Source organism: Vipera berus, assembly GCF_964194415.1.
Source record: "Vipera berus genome assembly, chromosome: 1".
Lineage (NCBI taxonomy): Eukaryota > Metazoa > Chordata > Lepidosauria > Squamata > Viperidae > Vipera > Vipera berus.
In genome coordinates, this window is record NC_138202.1 from 160,559,780 (window position 1) to 160,581,253 (window position 21,474).

The 21,474-nt window shown below is 48.8% G+C and overlaps 1 protein-coding gene across 1 annotated transcript; it reads left to right on the top strand.

The window, feature by feature from the left end:
• Positions 1 to 11,649: 11,649 nt before the first annotated feature.
• SP9 (Sp9 transcription factor) lies at positions 11,650 to 13,907 on the top strand (the record flags this gene model as incomplete). Its single annotated transcript, XM_081314787.1, has 2 exons — positions 11,650 to 11,670; positions 12,570 to 13,907. The coding sequence occupies 2 exons, from the start codon at positions 11,650 to 11,652 to the stop codon at positions 13,905 to 13,907; spliced, it is 1,359 nt and encodes a 452-aa protein (XP_081170913.1).
• Between the last annotated feature and the right edge of the window lie 7,567 nt (positions 13,908 to 21,474).

Here is a 21,474-nt window from a genome sequence, read left to right on the forward strand (position 1 = left end):
TCAGGTTGTTCATTGACACCCAACCCCCCCCCCAACATTTATTATATGAAAATAATTTAATACTATTGTATACTGCTATGAGTAACGACGACCCTTGGGATAATCCCACTGACCTTTGGAGATGTGATAATGACTACAGGCGGTTCTCGACTTACGACCACAACTGAGCCCAAAATTTCTGTTGTTAAGTGAGATGTTTGTTGTGTTTTGCCCAATTTTACGGCCTTTCTTGCCAGAATTGTTAAGTGAATCACTGCAGTTGATACGTTAGTGACGCAGTTGTTAAGTGAATCTGGCTTCCCCACTGACTTTGCTTCTCAGAAGGTGGCAAAAAGGTGATCACGAGATCTTGGAACACAGCAACGGTCATGAATATGAACCAGTTGGCAAGCATATGAATTTTGAGCACATGATCATGGGGGTGCTGCAATGGTTGCAAGTGTGAAAGATGGTCATAAGTTGCATTTTTCAGTGCTGTTGAAACTTCGAATGCTCACTAAATGAACTGTTGTAAGCCGAGGACTAATTGTACTTTGGAGAGTCCTGGTTTATACCGTGCAGGTTGAACAAAAATATGAACATTCCTTTTTTATTGTACAATTACTATAATTATATTGTACTTTGGGTGTTTCAGGGACGTGGTGGCTCAGTGGGTTAGGACGCTGAGCTTGTCGATCAGAAGGTTGGCAGTTTGGCGGGTCGAATCCCGAGTGCCGCGTAACAGAGTGAGCGCCTGTTACTCGTCCCAGCTTCTGCCAACCTAGCAGTTCGAAAGCACGTAAACATGCACGTAGAAAAATAGGGACCACTACGATGGGAAGGTAACAGCGTTCCGTGCGCCTTTGGGTCTAGTCATGCTGGCCACATGAGCACGGAGACGTCCTCGGACAAGCGCTGGCTCTTCAGCTTTGAAACAGAGATGAGCACCGGCCCCTAGAGTTGGAAACGACTAGCACGCATGTGCGGGGGAAACTTTACCTTACCTTTACCTATATGGATGTTTATTCCGTATAAACAGCCAAGAGTCTCATGGCTGCAACAACCTAAAAAAGAAAGAAACAGAAAGCACATCTGACAAGGCATCCCAATCACCGCCTAAAGCACTCTCAGAAATTTGGGAGCTGAAGTCAAAATACAGCTGGCAGACATAAGGTTGGGAAAGGCTACCTTAAGACAAAGCTGTGAGGCATGTAGAGGCAAACACATCTGCCATGAAAGGCCCAGTCAATAGGCAATATAGCTAAACTCATCTGCAAACCAAGTTATCACATTCTCTCACATACCGATACCATACCAATTTAAGGTCAAAAGTAGTCCAAAGCCATGGAGCAGAAAACTTCATAGGTACCTCTCCTGCTCCGTGACTGTTCTGTACCAGCCTGCTACCGGCCCTGCAGAAAAGGCAACCCCTTTATAAACGGCAAGAGGCTGGAATGACGTCTGCCAAATTTATTACTACAAAAAACAAACAAGACACGTACCAAGATACAGGAGCTTTGAAACACTATCTGAGCGGTTGCTTTCAGCAAACCAGCCCTCCCCAAACATTCCCTTTATAAAGAGTTCAGGGCGTGGCCTCTCTCTGCCTCCTTCCGAGAAGCCCCACAGCCTTCCTCTGTTTACTCCTACTTGACTGTCTCCTGCGTCGGGCGTCCTTGAACAGGGCCAGCTGTGGGTCATCTTCATCCACACTGTCAGGCTCACACAGCTGGGTCTCCATGGTGACCAAGTGGGAGGGGCCTGCCTGAGGGCTATCATCAGCAAGATCTTCAACCCCCTCAGCAAGGTCTTCAAGACCCCCCTCCTCCTCTGATTCGTCCGACCCAACTGCCGAACCCACAGGCTGACCCTGAATCACAACAGTGACTGTGAAAGTGTAATAATTAATAATAGTGCTGCCAATATTGTGATACTCAGAACAATCAGCAGCCTCATTCTTGGTCTCACTGCCAGTTATATTGGCTCTTATGGTTGGATCTTTATCCATTCAAAAAGAAACCGTAAACCAAGGAGCCCATCTTGGAGTTGAAGTACAGGTGGTCCTCAACTTGCAACAGTTCAGTCAGTGACCGTTCAGAGTTACAACAGCACTGAAAAAAGTGACTTATGACCATTTGTCACATTTATGACTGTTGCAACATCCTCATGGTCACGTGATTTATATTCGGATGCTTGGCAACTGGTTTATCTCTGATGTTTGCAGTGTCCCGGGGTCATGTCATCATCTTTTGCGACCTTCTGGCAAGCAAAGTCAATGGGGAAGCCAGATTCACTTAACAACCATGTTGCTAATGTAACAACTGTAGTGATTCACTTGGCAACTGTGGCAAGAAAAGTCGCAAAATGGGGTAAAACTCATGTAACAAATTTCTCACTTAGCAACATCAATTTGGGATTGATGTTATGATCATAACTCGGGGGATTACCGGTGAAATGAAAGGCATTTCTTGTTTCCCATGAAATTTGGCAGCCAATTGGCAGGACTCTCTTGAAATTTTCTCCACCTCCCTTCCTTTGAACAGGCCAATCTACGCCAATCTACTCAAAAGTAAACTGTCACCTCTCATGTGGTGACAGGGACTTACTTCTTTTTCCTCTCAGTTGGAAGTTGAAGGCCACAGTACTAGAGTTAAGAGCAGGGAAAACTGTTGAACTTGCTATCCTTGCTTAGGCACCTAAGAGATTTGCACTGTAAGGTTCAGTCTAGAGTTGGCCATGCTGCCCAGGAAATATAGGAGCCAAAGTCAAGACATCTGGAGAAATCAGGTTGGATAAAGCTGGTTTAAACTGCCCTAGCATGTTGATTTGAACTTTAGGTACTAGTGAGATGTCCTTTAAATGCAATTATGTATGTTCAGAAACAAGGCCCACAGGCATTTGCTCCATCAATGAAGTCAATGTGATTTTCCTTGATCAGATGCCCTCCAAATGTTTTGAACGACAGGTAGTCCTTGACTTATGACTTATGAAGAGCTCTGGTGGCACAGTGGTTAAAGTGCAATATTGCAGGCACACTCCGTCCACAGCAGGAGTTTGATCCTGTCAGAGCTCAAGGTTGACTCAGCCTTCTATCCTTCAGAGGTTGATAAAATGAGGACCCAGACTTTTGGGGGCAATATGCCAAAAATGCTTACACTGTAAACTGCCCAGAGAGTGCTATAAAGTGCTATGGAGCAGTATACAATATAAGCCTAAATACTATTGCTATTGCCATGACTGGTCACTTAGTGACTGTTCCCAAGGGATGATGGACATTTCTGGGGGTAGGTTTATTCCTTTAATGGAACATGGCACAATCTTAAGCCCTTCAGAGATTTTGCAGTTCAACACTCATCAGCTCTATCACCATGTCCAACAGCAAGGGACTTGGGAAGCTGTAGAAAGAATGCCTAGACTAGAGAGAGTTGTCTGTGTTTGCTCAACATCTTCTACCAATGCCCTTCCTACTCGTATCTACTCATAGAATGCTGGTTACTCCTGGGTAACTGGGTTTAGGAATGGTGTTTGTAATATGAAAAAAAGCTTAAATGTCTTGGTAGGACTGTCTTAAATTTCTTACTGGCTAATGAATTACTAACTACATTTCTAAAACAGCTATGTTTACTATTCAAACCTTCCATGCTACTTGAATAGAAATTGAATCTTACCAAAGCACTTGGAGGAGGAAGGGAGTAAGCTTTACAAGGGAGTTGAGGGATGAGGGCAGAACTGCAAGCAGCCAGGAATCTCTCCATAAATCAAGCATGCCGGAAGACCAGACTGAGTTGATGCTCTAACACAGTGCTTCCCAAGCTTGGGTAAATTATCCAAAATTGGGTAAAAGCACTTTTTTAAAATGACACACGAACCCATTGCCCATCACAATAGGGACATTTAAATTGCGCTATAAAGATTGCCACATGTACTCAGATAAGATACATTTGAAAATCTCCCAATTTAGATCAATCAATGAAATTATCAATGGTAATTTGTAGAACTGACAAAGATAATTAATTCAGTGATGTTTGTTTTTTACAATACTGTACAGATAGTTCCTGAAGTTATGGCCATTCTTTCAGCAATGTTTTACAATGCTGCTGAAGGAAGTGACTTACCAGGGATCCTAAAAGTTTGGTAAGACATTAAAACCAGTTTGGGGTAATGAAGAAAACTTTGGGAAGTACTGCTCCAACAGCTTTAGTGACTTAGGGAATATAGCAGTCTACCTTTGGGTTTCAGTCTGATGCATTTTTTTATTTGGTAACTGTTTCAAAAAAAAAAAAAGAAAGTTAGACTCTCAATGTCACCTTTAAAAAAAGGGTGTGTGTGTGTGTGTGTGTGTGCACTGAATAAAAGAAAAAGTTTGGAAAGTCTTGCTGCAATAGCTTCAGTGATTAAGGGAATGCAGCCGACCACATTTTTTTTGCCTCAGTCCAACGCATTTTCTCATATGTCACCACTTCAAATAAAGAAAGTTCGACTCATAATGTCACCCTTAGCAAACCAACCAACCAACCTATTGAATTCAGCGGGATTATTCTCCCGAATGAGCGACGGCGGCAGGGTAAAAAATAAAAATAAAAAAATCCACGCTCTCCAGATTAGGAGGAACCGTCGGCGCTGCTGAAAAGATGCGAATGAAGGCCCGGGAGGTTTCCATTTCTGGAGGGGAGGGTGGCGACCCGACAGCCAGGTACGTTCAGGGGCTCGTTTGGAAAAGCAGGTGTCCGAGCACTTCATCTTTCCTTCCTCTCCCCGGCCTGACGCTCCTTTTTTTTTTAAAGCAGAAAGCCAGAGCGAGACCAAAGTGCAGACGGGATCGGGCGACGGGAGTAGGCGTGGGATCGAATTAAAGCTCTTCCTCACAAGCCAGGGAAACCCGCCGCCCTGTGCCGGATCCTTCCCGGCAAGTTTTCCCGCCCAGTTTTCTCCCGCCGCTGAAAGCTTGATGGATGGCCCCTCCCGCGCTAGGTTGCTTTGCTGAAACGTTACAAAGAGCCTGAGGCAAAGAGGTTGGCGGTGCGGGGTTGGGGTGAGGCTCTCGGCGGTATAAATCATTTCGCGTTGTTTAAGGTACATTGATCCGTCTAATGGCTCGTAATAGACGCCTAATTACCGCGAGGAGGGAACTGCTGCAGAGAAGGGCTGCGGAGCCGGAGGGGGAATTCACCTGAAGCCTCCAAATGACTTGGGCACAAAAAGGAAAGGAAGGGAAGGGAAGGTCGCCCCGCAAGGGCCCAGCCCATAACCCGGCCGCTGCATTCGGCCTGACGGGAAGGCGTAACTCAACACCCGAAGCCAAGCCGCGGGAGCTTTCCCCAGCTCTCCCCGGATCTTAGAAGTAGGGCCGACCTTCCCCGCTGAAATGTTGCCCACCCTTTCAAAGTAAAGGTTTCCCGCCACCCGCCATTTTTTTCCAGAACTCTGGAGCAAGTTTAGAGGGAGCAAAACACACACACACACACACACACACACACCTTAAGTGATTGTTCAGTACCCTTAGAGGAGAATATTTGTAGCTCGCGGTTGAGATGGAGGGATCCTCGGTGCTCTCTACCTGGGTTTCCTTGCAGACGTTTCATTACCCAAACTATAAGCAACACAGCCTCAAGCACTGATGCTGTCACCTAGTTTGGGTCATAAAAGGTCGGCAAGAAAACAGCCAAGCCCCGGAGAGCGCCCAGGAAAGCCCCTGATGATTCAGTGCCAAGCCAGGTGCTCTATCCACTATGTCACACTATCAGACCTCGCTGCATGGCGGCGCCAACCATCCTTTTCTCTGCGTAGGAAAGGAAGAGTGATTTAGACGTGCGCCAGAGGGCAGCGGCTTCCACGGAGCCTCTTTTCCCCACGTTTCAGGTTCCCTGTTTGACTTAACCCAGGGGTAGGCAACCTCGGCTCTTTTAGGACTCGTGGACTTCAACTCCCAGAATTCCTGAGTCAGCTATGCTGACTCAGGAATTCTGGGAGTTGAAGTCCACGAAGTCCTAAAAGAGCCGAGGTTGCCTACCCCTGACTTAACCCCAAAGGCCCGATTCAAAGGAGTCCAGCCCTCACGCCCAGCTGTTTGTTAAAAATCAGGCTTCTTAGGGAAGGCCATTTCGAGTTTTTTCTTTCTTTCTCCCGCCTCCTTTTCTCGTGGGAAGGTAATTTCTTAAGAGAGAAAGTGCGTTTTTCCTTCTTTCTTCCCGCGCGCAAACCACCCCCCCCCCGAAAAAAACCCCTTGTAATTATGTGTTCCTTTTGGGAAAAGCCCACCAGGAAACCCAGGCAGAGAAAGGTGAGTCCGCCCACTTCTCAGCGGCAGGTTCTTAATTTTTAAAAAAGATCTCATCGCTGCCCTGTGAGGTGGGCTGAGCTGAGAGCTGGTGGCTGCGAGCAACAGCTGCCAAGCCGGCATGACTAAAGGCAGAAAAGATCTTCCTATTCCAACCTTGCACATAATTTTCTTTAACTTGGTGCCCTTCAAGGGTATTGAAACTCCCATTCTCTCCAGCCAGGGTGCCCAAAGGCCGGCCACGAACCGAAAGGACTCATTACCACAACGCAAAGGCTTGGGGGGGGGGGCGGCGAGAGACACAAACTAGGCCTTTTCATAGCAAAAAGGGTGAGCGACATGAGGGCCTCCAGATACTGCCGAGCTACGTTTCCCGCCTTCCTCCTCAGGGCCCGGACGCAGGGGCTGTTGGGAGTTTTAGGGAAGGCCGCAAGTTGTTTGCTGAGGAGGCTTTCCCGACATCCAGCCTCTGGCCCTCCTGGCGGGAGCCGTCCTTACAAACGGCGGGAGTAAATAGGCGCCAACCGCGGCTGCCTGCGGCGGCGGCGAAGCAGGGGAGAGGGGGGGCAGGCGGGAAACAAGCCGGAACTTCAGCCAACCCGAAGGCGAGAGGGATTATGCCCTCGGGGGAGCGGAGGCCGCCTGGCAAAGTTAAAGGAGCTCCAGCCGGGCCTGTCTCCCCGCCTTCTAGGCCGGGCAAAGAAGAGCGCCTCCGACTTGTGGCCTATGGAGTTTCCGGAAACTCTTGTTAAACGACGAGGTCTTTCTCTGCGCAGTAAACAAGCTTCTTAAGAGACGTTTTGTTGAATAATCTCTCGTAATTGTAGTAATTAAAATCATCATCCAGTCACCTTCGTTTGACACAACAGAGCCTTCCCTTGTTAATTGTTCACGTGTCTTCAACAGACGAGGGAGAGGGGCACGGGAGGAGGCGCGCAGCCAGCCTCTCCCCCCCCCCTCCCGCCGTCTCCAATCCAGGCGAGCTGAGCCATCAGTGAAAAGGGGGCGCTGGGAAACCCGGGCATTTGGAAGCTGGCCCGCCACTTGCCCCGAGCGCCACCCCCCCACAGCTCGGCTCCTCCAGGCAACTTTAGTGCCCGCCCCAGCCCGGCGGAGGTGAACGATCTGCCGGCCGGAGGGCCCGAGATGGCACTGGAAGCCCGATAAGGTTCACAAAAGCAGGAAAGGAAAGGAATGTCTGGGCGCAGGGAAGTCTAGAGCGCCCCGTCACCGCCTCCTTTAATTCCCAGAGTTTGAGCCCTGGGGGATCCCTTCTCTTTTGTCTCTCTCTCCCGCCCCCTGCACTTAACCAGAAAACAAGGCATTTCCTTCTAAACCTAAACGGCCCATTGGCCCATTCTTCTTCCAGGGGATCCGCCATTCCACCGGAAAGAAAATATTTCATCGGGGCTTCCCTAACCCCAGGGCACCTGTCTAGTTTCCCCTCCGCTCCTTTTTTTTTAATTATCTCGACCTCTGAGGGGGATCGAGAGGGGGGGGAGGCTCCCTTCAACTACACTTCCCGAGTTCGTCCGATTCCGCGGAAGGGACTGTCTTCTCCTCGGAGCCGCCCTGGCGCATCCCTGGCCAGTTTTGTCTCGGGGAAACGCGCGGAGTAACCGAGACGGGTGGGGGGGGGGGAGAGGGCGAGAGAGAGAGAGAGAGAGCTTAGTGCTTAAGGATAAAGGGGGCACAATTATTGGTGCAAATGATTGGGGGCTTTCCTTCCCCCCCTCCGCCATCTGTTTGGCTGAAGATGCGCTTGCTCCTTACAGAAAGGTTGGCACGAGCGCGCCTTCGCCCACCCCCATCTCTGTAGGAACTCTTTCATCTTCGGGTTTCTCGGGCATGTTAACAACTGCTCTTCAATCGATTGATTTGCAATAGCTACTACCCCCGCCCCGTTTGTGAGAAAAGAGCCGTTTCATCCGAAAGCTCTTGAATATGAATCGGCGTTGTTCCCCCTCCTCCCCCAGCTCAATCATCTCTAATGAACCAATTGTTTCCTATTTCTACCTCCTGAAGATTGCAACTTTCAGAGTCGCTGCAGATCGGAAGGCGCAGGGAAAGGGGGAATCTGGAAAAAACCAAATTTGCTGAAAGGGAGCAGGGCCGATGTCTTTAATTAGTCCATTCTTCTCTATTAGTATTCATATTGAGATTTGTGGGAAGGGAGGGGAAAAAAGAGAGTTGCATGTTGATTTAGCCACCGTGTTATTTACGATGTAAATATATTCCGAGACAAAAAAAAATCCCGTCACGGATCAATTGTAAAGGACCCGGATACATAATTTTTAAAAAAATCAGTTCAGTTTATATGAGGTTCTCACCCCACTTTCGCTTCTTAGTCAGATTTGTTTATGCAGAATCGACATTTAATAGTGCTAATTGCACTCCAGTTAAATTGCCCTGATTGCAGAAAGGGAAGCAATTTTCATGCTCTCTGTCTGGGTTTGGAAGAAATTGTTTTATATTCACCTCTTTATAAAGAAGTAGAGATAAGGCACCGAGCCTCTGCACAAATTGCACTTATGGGCTGACTGGCAGCATTCAGGCGCTATAATAGAGCATTATTTGGCCGTTTTGAATAATGTAAAGCGGCTGCTGAAAGCCATTCTCCTGAAAATTGCTTTAACTTTTAAAAGGGTGATGATTCACTCCAAACCAGGCCCTTTGTTACATTGTCAAACATTGTCCCCCCCTCCGCCAATGTTTTAACAGTCAACTCAACACTTCAACATAACACGCTGATCTTTGTTTAAAAACTAGATTTTTGGAGTATGAAGAAATCTGACAGAAAACGCTTGAAACCCACCACCGCCACAAAAAAAAATAAATAAATTGGGAAGAGGCTTTTTGTTGTTGTTGTTGTTGTTGTTCCTCCAACGCTGGATGGCTTCCCTTCTTTTCATACAGGCGCCACTGCTCCAGTTCTAGTTCATTTCGCTCACTTTTACTTAAAGAGAAGAATTGCCCGGCCACTTAATTTGCGGGGCCACCCAGCGCCCTGCGCATCTGAAAACTAGGCGAACGAAAATGTAATGAAGTTCGGGGGATACGGCGCGTGCTTTTGTTTAAGGAAACGGGTGGTGCCCCCAGAGCCTCGTCTAAAGTCAGTGACTAAAAGATGTGTAACTGGACCGAACAAATATCTCACCTTCCTTTCTCAGCTAGTCAGTATCTCGTTATCTGCCCATATCCTTCTCCTTTCCAGCTGTCCTCAGTTGGAAAGGACGCCTTAGTGCCATTAGCGCTCCTTTCTCTTAGCAAATGCAGGGGCGAATTCTAGCACTAGACCGGAGTACTGTTCTTCCTCTTCACTAAAGCTGGGGGAGGGGGGAGATTATCACTTGTTGGGTGAAGACTTCTGGACCGAGGTCCCATGGGACTCCCCTCCCCATCCCTTCACACCCCTTCAACGCGTTGTTGAATATCGGTGGCTAGTCTACAACACACACACACACACACACATACACGTCAGCCTTGGGAGAGATTTCACTGCTCAATTTTCTTTAAATTATGTTTTGCTTTTCGCTACTCAACCCTCTACCTCCTCCTCTTCCGCCTCCTCCTCCTCCTCCTCCTCCTCCCCCCCACGTGCCCCACTGTCATTGCTAAATGTAAAAATGATGGCGCACAGGTCTGGGGACCAGCCAGAGGGGCACGGATTCCCCTCCCGTCTATTCACATTTCAGCCTTTTGTTTGTCTACTTCTCCAGCCACCAACAAAACGGAGCAAGCTAGGGCTCAAACGTTACAAAGGAGGTTGCCACAGCCACATTGCCGCTGCGCTATTGAGTTTACTGCGAGCGACAAAATTAGTTTCTTCTTTGAATATCTCCGCGCAGGCCGCCGCCCCCCCCGCCTACCCCCGCCTTCTTTAAACACAGACGAAGGGTTTTCAAGTGGTAGGGTCGGGTGTAGATAAATTGTGATTCTTTCTGCTTGCCTTTGAATCACGTGTATTTTGCATCTGCGAGGTTCGGACGCAACAGATGTGGCAGTAGGGAAGAATTAACGGGGGGAAAAATAAGGGCACTTTATTTCCTTATGTTCCCTAACTCCGTCCCTCCTATCAGCAGGGAAAATTGGGCAGATCTATAAACAAAAGCCAGCGGCCACAGCATTGCAGATGAGAGCTCATTCGTTTGTTTTATAGTTAATCTTTCAGTCAGGCACCAAACTGGTGAGTTGGTCGAAATTTCCTGGAATAGTCTCCCGCTCGCCCTCGTCAAAATTCAGAGAGCTGATATGATGTTAATTCGACTTCTCCCTTGTAAGGAAAAAATGAGACATATTTTGTTCAACGCTCCGAGGACTGATTAGCTTGGATGGTTGCTCCACCCGGTTAGTGGTGGCTAGTGGGAAATGTCATGCCACCAGGAAATTTGACTTTGGGTCTGCTTTTTCACAATTTACATACCTGTTCTTTGCAGGTAGAGGAATCTCACAGACACGGATACCTTAGATCCAGGCAGTCCCGTCCCACATCCTTCCATGTAACATTATGAAAAAGGTCATCACAACTACTCTCTTGCTTCAATTTTCCAATCGAAACAACTATACTGTACGAGCTCTGCTAACATGCTGCCAATAGTTGAGATAAAGTTGTGTGTAACAGTTCCATTTATGCCCTGCACCACATGCTTTATAGGCGACTATACCCTTATAGGCGGCTAGAGCAAGGTGAAGGAAAGGGCCTGATAGAGTGAATGATTATTCTTTTATTTTAGTTTAATGAATGGAGAATTAATGAGCTGTGCAATATTCGGGATATAAGGGGGAGAAACGAAAGCGAGCGGGGGTGGGGGGTGGGGGGTGGGGGAGGAGAAATAATCTGAACTACAACCATTCCGGCTGCCTTTTTTTTTTGCCATGATACCCTGCCCTTTGTGCTCCCATCGTAGAAACCAACGCCGAAAGCAGGAGTAGCATCTCTTATTGTTCGTTCCTGTTATGACCTTAGCGGTATTTCAACCTAGGCATTATTATTTATTTATTTTTTTTAAAAAAAAGAGTTAATTGCAGTATAATGCTTTTAAAAGACTAAAGAACACTAGTACAAATCCTCCTCCCGCCCCCCCCCAACACACAAGCACGGCTTTGACTGGCACGCGCTCAGAGCCCTGGTTCTTGCATCTCAAGTTTCTGATTGGCTGCGGGGCAACTCCTGCTTGTCCTTTCTCCTCCCTCATTGGGTAAGAGTCCCAGCCAGCGGTACTTCAAAGCAGGCGCTCTCTGCACTTAGGCTGAGTTTAGCGGTCCAGAGACAGGAGTGTACTTAGTGCACTGGAGTACAGCGGGAAGCTGGGAGGACGTCGCGCTCGCCCGCCAGCCTCCCTTCAAGGCAGAGCCCTCCTTCCGATCCGATCACCCAGCCAAGCGACTTGGCTATGGCTACGTCTATCCTTGGGGTAAGTTAGGGGATGCTTCTTTACACTCGTGGAGGTCGATTTTCGTTGTCGTCTCCACCCCCTCCCCCCCATTTTTGACCCACAGTGTTGATCCAGCAGGAATCAGTTTGCGGTTGCAATCAGGAGAGGAGGTTATACAAACTGTATGATAAAAGAAAGCCAATCCTCTCCTTGAGGTCTTCTTTGAATTCCCGTTTCAGCTTACGACCCTCTTTATTCGCTGCTTTGATTTGTCCTGGCGTTCACTGCTCTCGCTCGCTTTCTCCCCCAATTTCCATTATCTTAAACTGATCCCGTAGCAATTTCTCGCAGCCTCAGAATTACTGGCGGCCTGGTAGGGAAGTCCTGTTGACCGCATGCACGGGTTCGTTGCGCTTCCATTTAGCAAGACGGCCCTCTCTTAAGGTCTTTAGAGAGAGAGCAGAGTGCCCGCCGTCGCCCGCTCGAATGGATATTTGATTTTGATTTTAAGATCGGTTTGGCCAGCCACCATTATGAGAGAAATGGACAAACCACAGCCTTTCTCTTTAAATATATATATATATATCAGTTATGGGTTTTGCTTGGGTCTTTCTTCATTTCATTTACGTCTGCCCTAGGGTGTTCTGGAGTTTCTTTCTTAAATTCCTTCTTCTTCCGCTCAGCACCATCCCGGGGAGCAAGTGACCGTCTGGATCGAACTAGGCGGGACGAGACTGAACCTGGAGTTTTTCCTTTGTTTGCTTTTTTTAAGGAGAATCCTTTGAGCCCAACTTTTGGCAAGGACGCCTCTGATTTGGGGGCATCCGGGCCCTCCTCCTGCGAGCGTGGCGGCGGGTGAAGGAAGTTGGGCCGTGTCCGATGCGCGCTTAGGGCTAGAGGGCGAGGTTGACGGGCTCGTTTTGTGTCTCCCCCCACAGGAAGAGCCACGCTTCGGAACCACGCCCTTGGCCATGCTGGCCGCCACCTGCAACAAGATCGGGAACACCAGCCCGCTCACTACCTTGCCCGAGTCCAGCGCCTTCGCCAAGGGCAGCTTCCACCCTTGGAAACGCTCCACCTCCAGCTGCAACCTGGGCTCCAGCCTGTCCGGCTTCACTGTGGCTACCAGCCGGGGCTCCAGCGGGCTGGCCAGCGGCAGCGGCACAGCCAACAGCGCCTTCTGCTTAGCTTCCACCTCGCCCACTTCTTCGGCCTTCAGCAGCGATTACAGCGGGCTTTTTTCCAACTCGGCGGCGACGGGCGTGTCCCCCCAAGAGCCCGGCGGACAGTCGGCCTTCATCTCCAAAGTGCACAGCTCGGCGGCTGACAGCCTGTATCCGCGGGTGGGCATGGCGCACCCGTACGAATCGTGGTACAAGTCCGGCTTCCATTCCACGCTGGCGGCCGGCGAGGTGGCTAACGGGGCGGCCTCGTCGTGGTGGGACGTGCACACCAACCCGAGTTCGTGGCTGGAGGTGCAGAACCCGGCCGGAGGCTTGCAGAGCTCGCTGCACTCGGGCGCCCCCCAGGCCTCCCTCCACTCCCAGCTGGGCACCTACAACCCGGCCGACTTCAGCTCCCTCACCCACTCGGCCTTCAGCTCCACCGGCCTGGGCTCCACGGCTGCCTCGCACCTGCTCTCCACCAGCCAGCACCTGCTAACCCAGGAGGGATTCAAGCCCGTGCTCCCTTCCTACACGGACTCCAGCGCCGCCGTGGCCGCGGCCAGCGCCATGATCTCGGGAGCTGCGGCGGCGGCGGCAGCTGGAGGAAGCTCGGCGCGCTCCGCCCGGCGCTATTCGGGCCGGGCCACTTGCGATTGCCCCAACTGCCAGGAGGCCGAGCGTTTGGGCCCGGCGGGCGCCAGTTTGAGGCGCAAAGGGCTGCACAGCTGCCACATCCCCGGCTGCGGGAAGGTCTACGGCAAGACGTCGCACCTCAAGGCGCACCTGCGCTGGCACACGGGCGAGCGGCCCTTCGTCTGCAACTGGCTCTTCTGCGGCAAGCGCTTCACGCGCTCCGACGAACTCCAGCGGCACCTGCGGACTCACACCGGCGAGAAGCGCTTCGCCTGCCCGGTCTGCAACAAGCGCTTCATGCGCAGCGACCACCTGAGCAAACATATTAAAACGCACAACGGGGGAGGCGGGGGCAAAAAGGGCAGCGACAGCGACACGGACGCCAGCAACTTGGAAACGCCCAGATCCGAGTCGCCAGATCTTATTCTGCACGAGGCGCGAGGCAAGGACTCCACAACGGGGCCCAATGACTCTTAAGAGCGGGCGGCGGCGGCGGCGGGAGAAGTTTTGGCGGGACCGGAGCCCGTCAACTAAGAGGGCGAGAGAAAGGAGACGCGCGGGGGGATAAGCCAAAGGCGGCCGCGGGCCACTCGGGCTCGGCTGTTCCGGGAGTTTTTAGGGAGAAAAAACCGGGGTGGGATGGGTGCAAAGGTGACGCGGAGGGCGAGCTGTTAAGACTTCCAGACTGTTGGAGAGACCTTGAACCCGGCCCTCCGGGCAGAGACGCAGACAATGCAACCGTTCCCCAAACAACGATAAACAACGATCTCAATCTTCCTGGCGAAGAGCAATGCAAGTGGCCGGAAATTTTATTTTATTTTTCCCTCTCTCCAACCCTCTCCTTGTCATGCGCATTCACCTTTCTCTCCCCCCCAAATAATAATAATTAATAATAATAAATAACAGACTCGCCTGAGGCAAACGAACAACCGCATAAAAACGGAACTCGCCACCCGGGACTACGGTGCTGCCTTTTGGAGTGATTATAGTATAGTTATAAATCTAAATTTACTGCAGACAAACAGCAAGTCTTACTTGGTGAAATATTCTACAATGACGCTTTTATATTTAAATCTGAAAAAACGGCAATCGTCCGTTGCGCGCCTGTGCGCAATACCCACACCCAGACACACATACAAAGGCTCAAGGTGAGAAACCAAACTGGAAAATACCGGAGACGGTTTATCTCTAATTCATCAAAGCTATGTATAAGTAGGATCCCAAAACACTCCTCCCCCCACTGTGTTCTCTTTTTCCCCCTTGTAAATGTCAGTTCTGATTGGGGGGAGGGATGAATTCCTGAAACTCAGAGGAATTCTTTTTTTTTAATTATTATTTCTGATGCACTTTGTGGAGGTCAGTATATATGTAAAATATATTTAAAATGTTGAGTTAACATTTCACTCACACCAGTAATTTAAGGTTGTTTAAAGAGATTTAATGCGTTTATCTGTATTGGAAAAAAATCTTGACATAATATTTTCATTTTGGTATTATTAAAGGATTCTGAACAATGCGCTCTGGGGTTTCATTTTCCCCTTAGCCAATCCCACCGTTTATTTACTTTTATTGCAATCTGACCCCCTCATCATAGACATTGCACTGACGGAATTAAAGCAATAGTTGCAATGTTAAACATATCGATTGGGAAATAAATCCCATTACAACCAGTACAAGTTATTTTGAATAAACAGGCTTATGATTGTGATTAAATTCTGATTAAAGGTGAATTAACATACTGTGCGACATTCATACTAAAGATCAAACTTCAGTGAAGAAGTCTCCCAAATGCTGGGTGCCAGAATTTTAAATAAGTCAATTTTCCACCGCCTTATGGGGGAAAAATGGGACTGAACCCCTTTTAAGTCAGTTCCCAAGTCCCACTGATCTGAATGTTTCTCTAACCATGTGGAAACCTCTAAAACTCATCCTAAAGCTTATTTCCATAAGACTGAAAGCAGGTAGAAAAGATTTTGAAATGATGAACGGGGCCCGAGCAAACATTTTATCAAAACGAGCATGTGAAATTTACAGCTAGGTGGCTCAGGTTACAGAAGGCAATCCCACGGGGGGGAATAAACCGCAAGAGACATTTCATGCCTAAATGAAAATCTTGTTAAATGTTATTAATTTTGACTTGGAGCACATAGCAGCCCCCTGTGCCTTGTATTCCCTTATTAGGGATTCATGTCTTATCAAATATCTAATTAATCTCCTAGACATCATTTGTTCTGGCCAACTTTATCTCAGCTGGTCCACGGGGAAAACCCCTCAGAATGTTCTCAGTGACAAAGCTTCCCTGGAAGATCCTTTTAATTGTTGAAATGAACTGCAGCCAAATTTGCATGTCAAACGGTGAAGGGCAGCGCGAGATAAAATGTAATCGTTTTAAAAGCCTTCCAAATTCAGCACTTGATTTGATAACTGAGCCTCTCTTTTTTAATGTTATGGAGGACAACTGCTCCTTTTTCTTTTCAAAAGATAGTTGATCTATGCAAATCGTGGTTTGGAAATGCTTATGTCCCTCTGCAGTCAAATGCCCCTTGCACGTTATTTGAATATCAGTGGCTCTGCTTTGAAAAGGTTGGAGGATGCTCTCTGACTTCTTTGTGATTACGCAGTGCAGCGTCTTATTCTGAAGGAAAGGGTGGGGAGGGGACCTCGGGAATAATTAAAGGCTGGGATAAGGCCTGGGAACACATTTGGGACAGGAATCTCATTTAGACAGCCTCTTTCAAAATAAGGCACAGTTAAATTGACCAGAAGGCAATTATTGAAATGAAAATTATTTTCACTCCCTTTGTCTTCTGACCACCAACTTAACAGCCACGGCGCATTTCTAAAAGAGGAAAATCGTTCCAATCGTCTCCTCTTTAATTGCGCTACTTTAAAGAGGGAGAGAAACGAGCGGAAGGGAAAATTTCCAAAGAAAATTTAAATTGAACATTTCAGAATGAAAGGCTAAAATATACTTGCGGCTTTTCTCTCCGTTTGGTTATGGAAATTTACACACACACACACACACACACACAGAGGGAAAGAGAGGACGCTTCTGTGTATGCGTAGGCAGACATATATTTCTTCTGGAAACGGATTGGCAATCAGGAAGAAGAACCAGTCTGCCAGGAGGCTCTGAATAAAAAACATCTGTTACATCTCCCGGGCAGAACTCGCACTGACTTTTCCGTCATTATTGTGGCAAAATACAACAGGAAGCGGACTAAAATATTTCCCAAAGCTGGGTTAAAAAACACAACGGTGTATAACCCGAGTTTGGGAAGGGTTATTTGGGGGGGGGGAAATCGAAGGACAGTTTTGATTTATGCATTGGTGGCCATTCTCTCTCTCTCTCTCTCTCTCTCTCTCTCTCTCTCTCTCTCTCTCTCTCTCTCTCTCTCTCTCATTATTTCCTCTTTAATCTGGTTAAGGCGAGAGTCGCGAATAATTTTTCTCTCCTTCCCCCGGCTGGCCGGTTTGAGCCGCTGGTTCGCGATTCGGCCGCGTGCCGAAACTTGCCGAAGACGACCTAACGGCGTGAAGTTTGCGAGCGTCCATTTCTTTCCCTTAACCCCTCCCCGCTCTCTCCGCCACAGCGTTTGTTTGCTTTGGAGCTTTTTTTGCTCTGGACCTGGCGGGGGAAGGAGACGGGGGCATCGGGCCTGGGGAGGGGAGGAGCGGGGGGGGAGGGAACGTGCTCCAGCCGGGTCGAAGGCAGCAGAGCCTGGCCAGCGGCAGGATGCGGCTCCTCTCTCCCCGCCCGCCCGCCCGCCCGCCCGCTCCCCACGGCCGGGGCGGTCATTGTGGGCTTTCTGAGGAATGCGTTCCTTCTCACTGGGCTTTGGGCAGGAGTCAGCTTTGTTTTCAGTCCCTAATAAACCGAATTAAAAGGCCTTTTCGTTGAGGTCCAGTTTCTGTCAGGGTTACAGCTGACAGAAAACGGGCGGGGGTGTGTGTGTGTCAGAAAACGTCCGTCATCGACGGACTCCCCAGAAAGGAAGAGAAGGGAATCTGAACGCTTCGCTTCGCTTCGGGGCGGGCCGAGCCGAGCCGAGTCATCGACGGCGAAAGGGAAAGCGCCAAACAATCCTCCGGCGATCCCCGGACAGGGTGAAGTGGCAGGTTTTGAATGCATAATGAAGGAGAAGCGGGGCCGCCCGGAAGGAGATTGCACAAGGCGCGCTTGTCTGAGTGGGGCTCCCCCCTCCTCAACTACCCGCTCTTAAGCCCGGAAATCCAGAAAATGCGCGGGAAAGCGCAGGGACCCGGTTTAGGGTGAAGGAGAGAGGCTTTGTCAACCCTCGGCCCGCCTCTCTTTTCAGCCGGACAGTAATGCATTGCGTCCCATAGATGGCAAAGCCGACGTTTTCTGGCCATTATATATAAATATTGGGTCTTCTTCCTTCCGGCGAGGATAAGTTAAAGAGACGCGAAGGGAGGCTCCCACAGTATTTGAAGAGCGACAAAAGGAATTGAAGCGGGGAATTTTGCCCCCTTTCTTTAAACCGCCATTTCTCTATTTTAGGGGCTTTCCCTGTTCCCGCCTTAGGCAGTTGTAAATAGTACAGCTTGGATAACCCGAGACAACTGATCAAATTTCCCTCCTTTAAAAGAGAAAAAAACCAAACCCCACACGTGGAGGCTTCTATTTTATTTGCAGCCGCTCTCTGTATTTACCCCAGCTACTTCTCTATGTTCCATAAATGCAGATGAAGAGAACGCCACGGAAAATCCGGCCTATTTGAGTAATTGGTATACTAAGTGTTTATTTTAAGTGAGAATAATTTAGCTACAAATTTTCTTAAGGAATAACATTCTTAACATATTAAATCTCTTCTCCCCCGCAAACTCTGATTTGCTTTTATGTTTGACAGTCACTTCTGAGTCATTGGGGAAGGAAAAGGAGGGGGTTTGTAATTCCCGACTCTTTGGCGCCATCTAGAGCAAATTTCGTCCCGAAAGCTGCACTTCCCTACCCTGATAAGAACTGAGATATATAAATCCTTTTTCCAGACAAGTCAGATCAGCGCCTTGAAATCTGAAGTGAAGCAGGGAAGATAGGCACTCTTTTTTCCACACGATAATTTGTTTATAGAATTCGTTAGGAACTATTAAAATCTTTTACATCCTAATCTTGGAGCATTTTTAAAAACTATTCTCTCCACCCCTTCCCTGCCTGATTAACATATTTATGTGAAGATATGGTTACAATTCCTTTACCTCCCTCTTAAGTGGGGTGGGGGCTATATAGCGCAATATTTGATTCTGAGAGGTGTTCTAGCAAAACGAGTGTTTCCCCAAAGCAAGTGATGGACCTTCTGACGTGCCCATGTACAATACTACTACAGAATAGGAGTTAAAGAGGTCTTCTAGCCCAGCCCCCTGCTTAAGCAGGAGACCCCGTACCATTTCAGACAAGTGACTGCTCAGTCTCCTCTTAAAAACCTCCAGTGTTGGAGCACTCACAACTTCTGGTGGCAAGCTGTTCCACTGGTTAATTGCCCTCACTGTTAGGAAATTTCCCCTTAATTCCAGGCTGCTTCTCTCCTTGATTAGTTTCCATCCTTTGTTTCCTGTTTTTCCCTCTGGTGCTTTGAAAGATAAGTTGACCCCCCTCTTCTTTGTGGCAACCTCTCAAATACTGGAATACTGCCATCATGTTCCCCCCCCCCCCAGTCCTTCTTTTCTCTAGACTAGCCAAAGCCAAATCCTGCAACCATTCTTCATGTTTTAGTCTCCCGGCCTTTTATCATCTTAGTTGCTCTTCTTTGCACTTTTTACAAAGTCTCAATATCTTTTTTGTAATGTGGTGACCAAAACTGGCTGCAATATTCCAGATGTGACCTTACTAAGGCTTTATAAAGCTGTACTAATACTTCTCGTGATTTTGATTCTATGCCTCTGTTTATACAACCAAGGATTGTACTACAGTCACTTTTTTTGACTGCTGCTGCACACTGCTGGCTCATATTTAAGTGATTGTCCACTAGGACTCCAAAGTCCCAATCACAGAGTTAACTGTTTTTGAGCCAGGTTTCACCTAATCAGTACCTGTACCTTTGGTTTTTCCTGCCTAAGTGTAAAACCTTCTCCACATTAAATTTCCTTTTGTTGGATAGGGCCAATTGTTCAAGTCTGTCAAGATCTTTTTGGATCCTGAGCTCGTCTTCTGGCTTTTCCTGCCAGTTTAGTGTCATCTGCAAATCTGATGAGTTCCCCTTCGGAGCCTTGTGGTACCCCACTGCTTACTCCCCGCCCCCGTGTAGTTTTTGTGCCAGTTTAAAGGGTGGGGGAGAGAAATTATAATAATTAAGACGACGATTTTGTAATTCCTTGCTAACACACACACACACACACACACACACACACACACAACCCTGCACATTTCAGAATTATATCAAGGCAGCGCGCCTCCAGTTTCCACTGACGGCTCACGCCCTTGAACAGCCCAGAGTTTGGAATCCTCCAGTTTCCACTGACGGCTCACGCCCTTGAACAGCCCAGAGTTTGGAATCCTCCAGTTTCCACTGACGGCTCACGCCCTTGAACAGCCCAGAGTTTGGAATCCTCCAGTTTCCACTGACGGCTCACGCCCTTGAACAGCCCAGAGTTTGGAATCGGAGCCCGACAAAAGTCTCCGATAGCTTTTAGATAAACGGGCGGCGTGGATTCCTCAGGAGCGCATGGTGCCCCAGCAGAAGTTGTGGGGAAGCCGGAAGAGAAGACGGGGTGGAGGTGGGAGGAAGCTGACCAATCGCTCGACAGGAGATCGGGTCTTCTGCGAGAAAGGCCACACTTGTGCTGGTTATTAAAAACCCCGTTTCCCTCGCGGTGACTCCTCTTCTCCACCTACAAGCGTCACAGATTGCTTAGAGAAGGAGACAACGCCGCGCTCATCTCTTTTAAATTGAGGAGAGGAGCCCTCCGTCCGCCCGCCCCGCCCCCTCCCCGCGCAAAAAAAAAACCCCCCCCACACACACACTCACTTTCTAAACCTCTCCCACTTAAGGAAGATCAAAGCCAGGGGTCTTCAAACCTGGCCCTTTTATGACTTGTGGACTTCAACTCCCAGAATTCCTCAGCCAGTGTGCCTGGCTGAGGAATTCTGGGAGTTGAAGTCCACAAGTCATAAAAGGGCCAAGTTTGAAGACCTCTGATTCAAAGCGGACCGCTGCCGGCGTAGCTCTCCGAACCGCAGCCAGCATTACCCGCAGAGCTTAGCAACTCCTTTCCCCCCCCCCCCCCACACACACACCCGTCCCCCGTGTTCCCACAGCCAGGCCACACGAGGGGAAGGTCGGCGGGAGCTGAGCTTCGCGGGGCGGTCATCCGTGAAAACAACCCGGAGTGGTTCCACCCAACAGACTCCGCCTCCTCCGGCGCGCCCGAGCGAATTCGGGCTCGGCTCGCCGAGGTTTAAAGCCCATCTCCCGGAGCTGCCTGTTTCCGAGATGTGTTAATTACATACTTCCCGAGCTGGGCGCAAAGTCCTTGTCCATTCCCTACTACTACAAAATAGGGTTTTGCTGCGGGGAGAGGGGAGGGGGGGGGGGACGAAAGATTTTTTTTTAAATTGCCTTTCAGCCTAAAGCTGCCTTACCTGAACGTCATAATTACAGTAATTATGTACATCCAAATTACATGCTAATTAAATTAGAATCAAATCGTTCTAAATCGAAATCAAATGAGGTAGCGAGCATTAATCAATGACAACATAAATAGAGAGTTTCCTTCGGGGGATATTTATTGCAACGATCCAAGAGGGAATCTGAGCTGAAAAAGTCACCTGTTTATTCACCTTTCAATTAGTAATAATTTATTCTCCCTTACCATCTAAATTCTGGCGCTGTCGCCCGAATTCCTCCTCCTTTGCCAGGCTCTACAGAGAATTAAAACGGTGGGCACCTTTTCTGCCTTCAGCACCCCTCTAAAAATCTGTTAATATCTAGTCTGCAAAAGGCAGAGTCCTCTTGAAGTACCTGCCAACAAAGAGGTGTCCTTGCGACTCCGATTTGGCTGACTTTGGAATCAGGCTTGGAAAGACGCA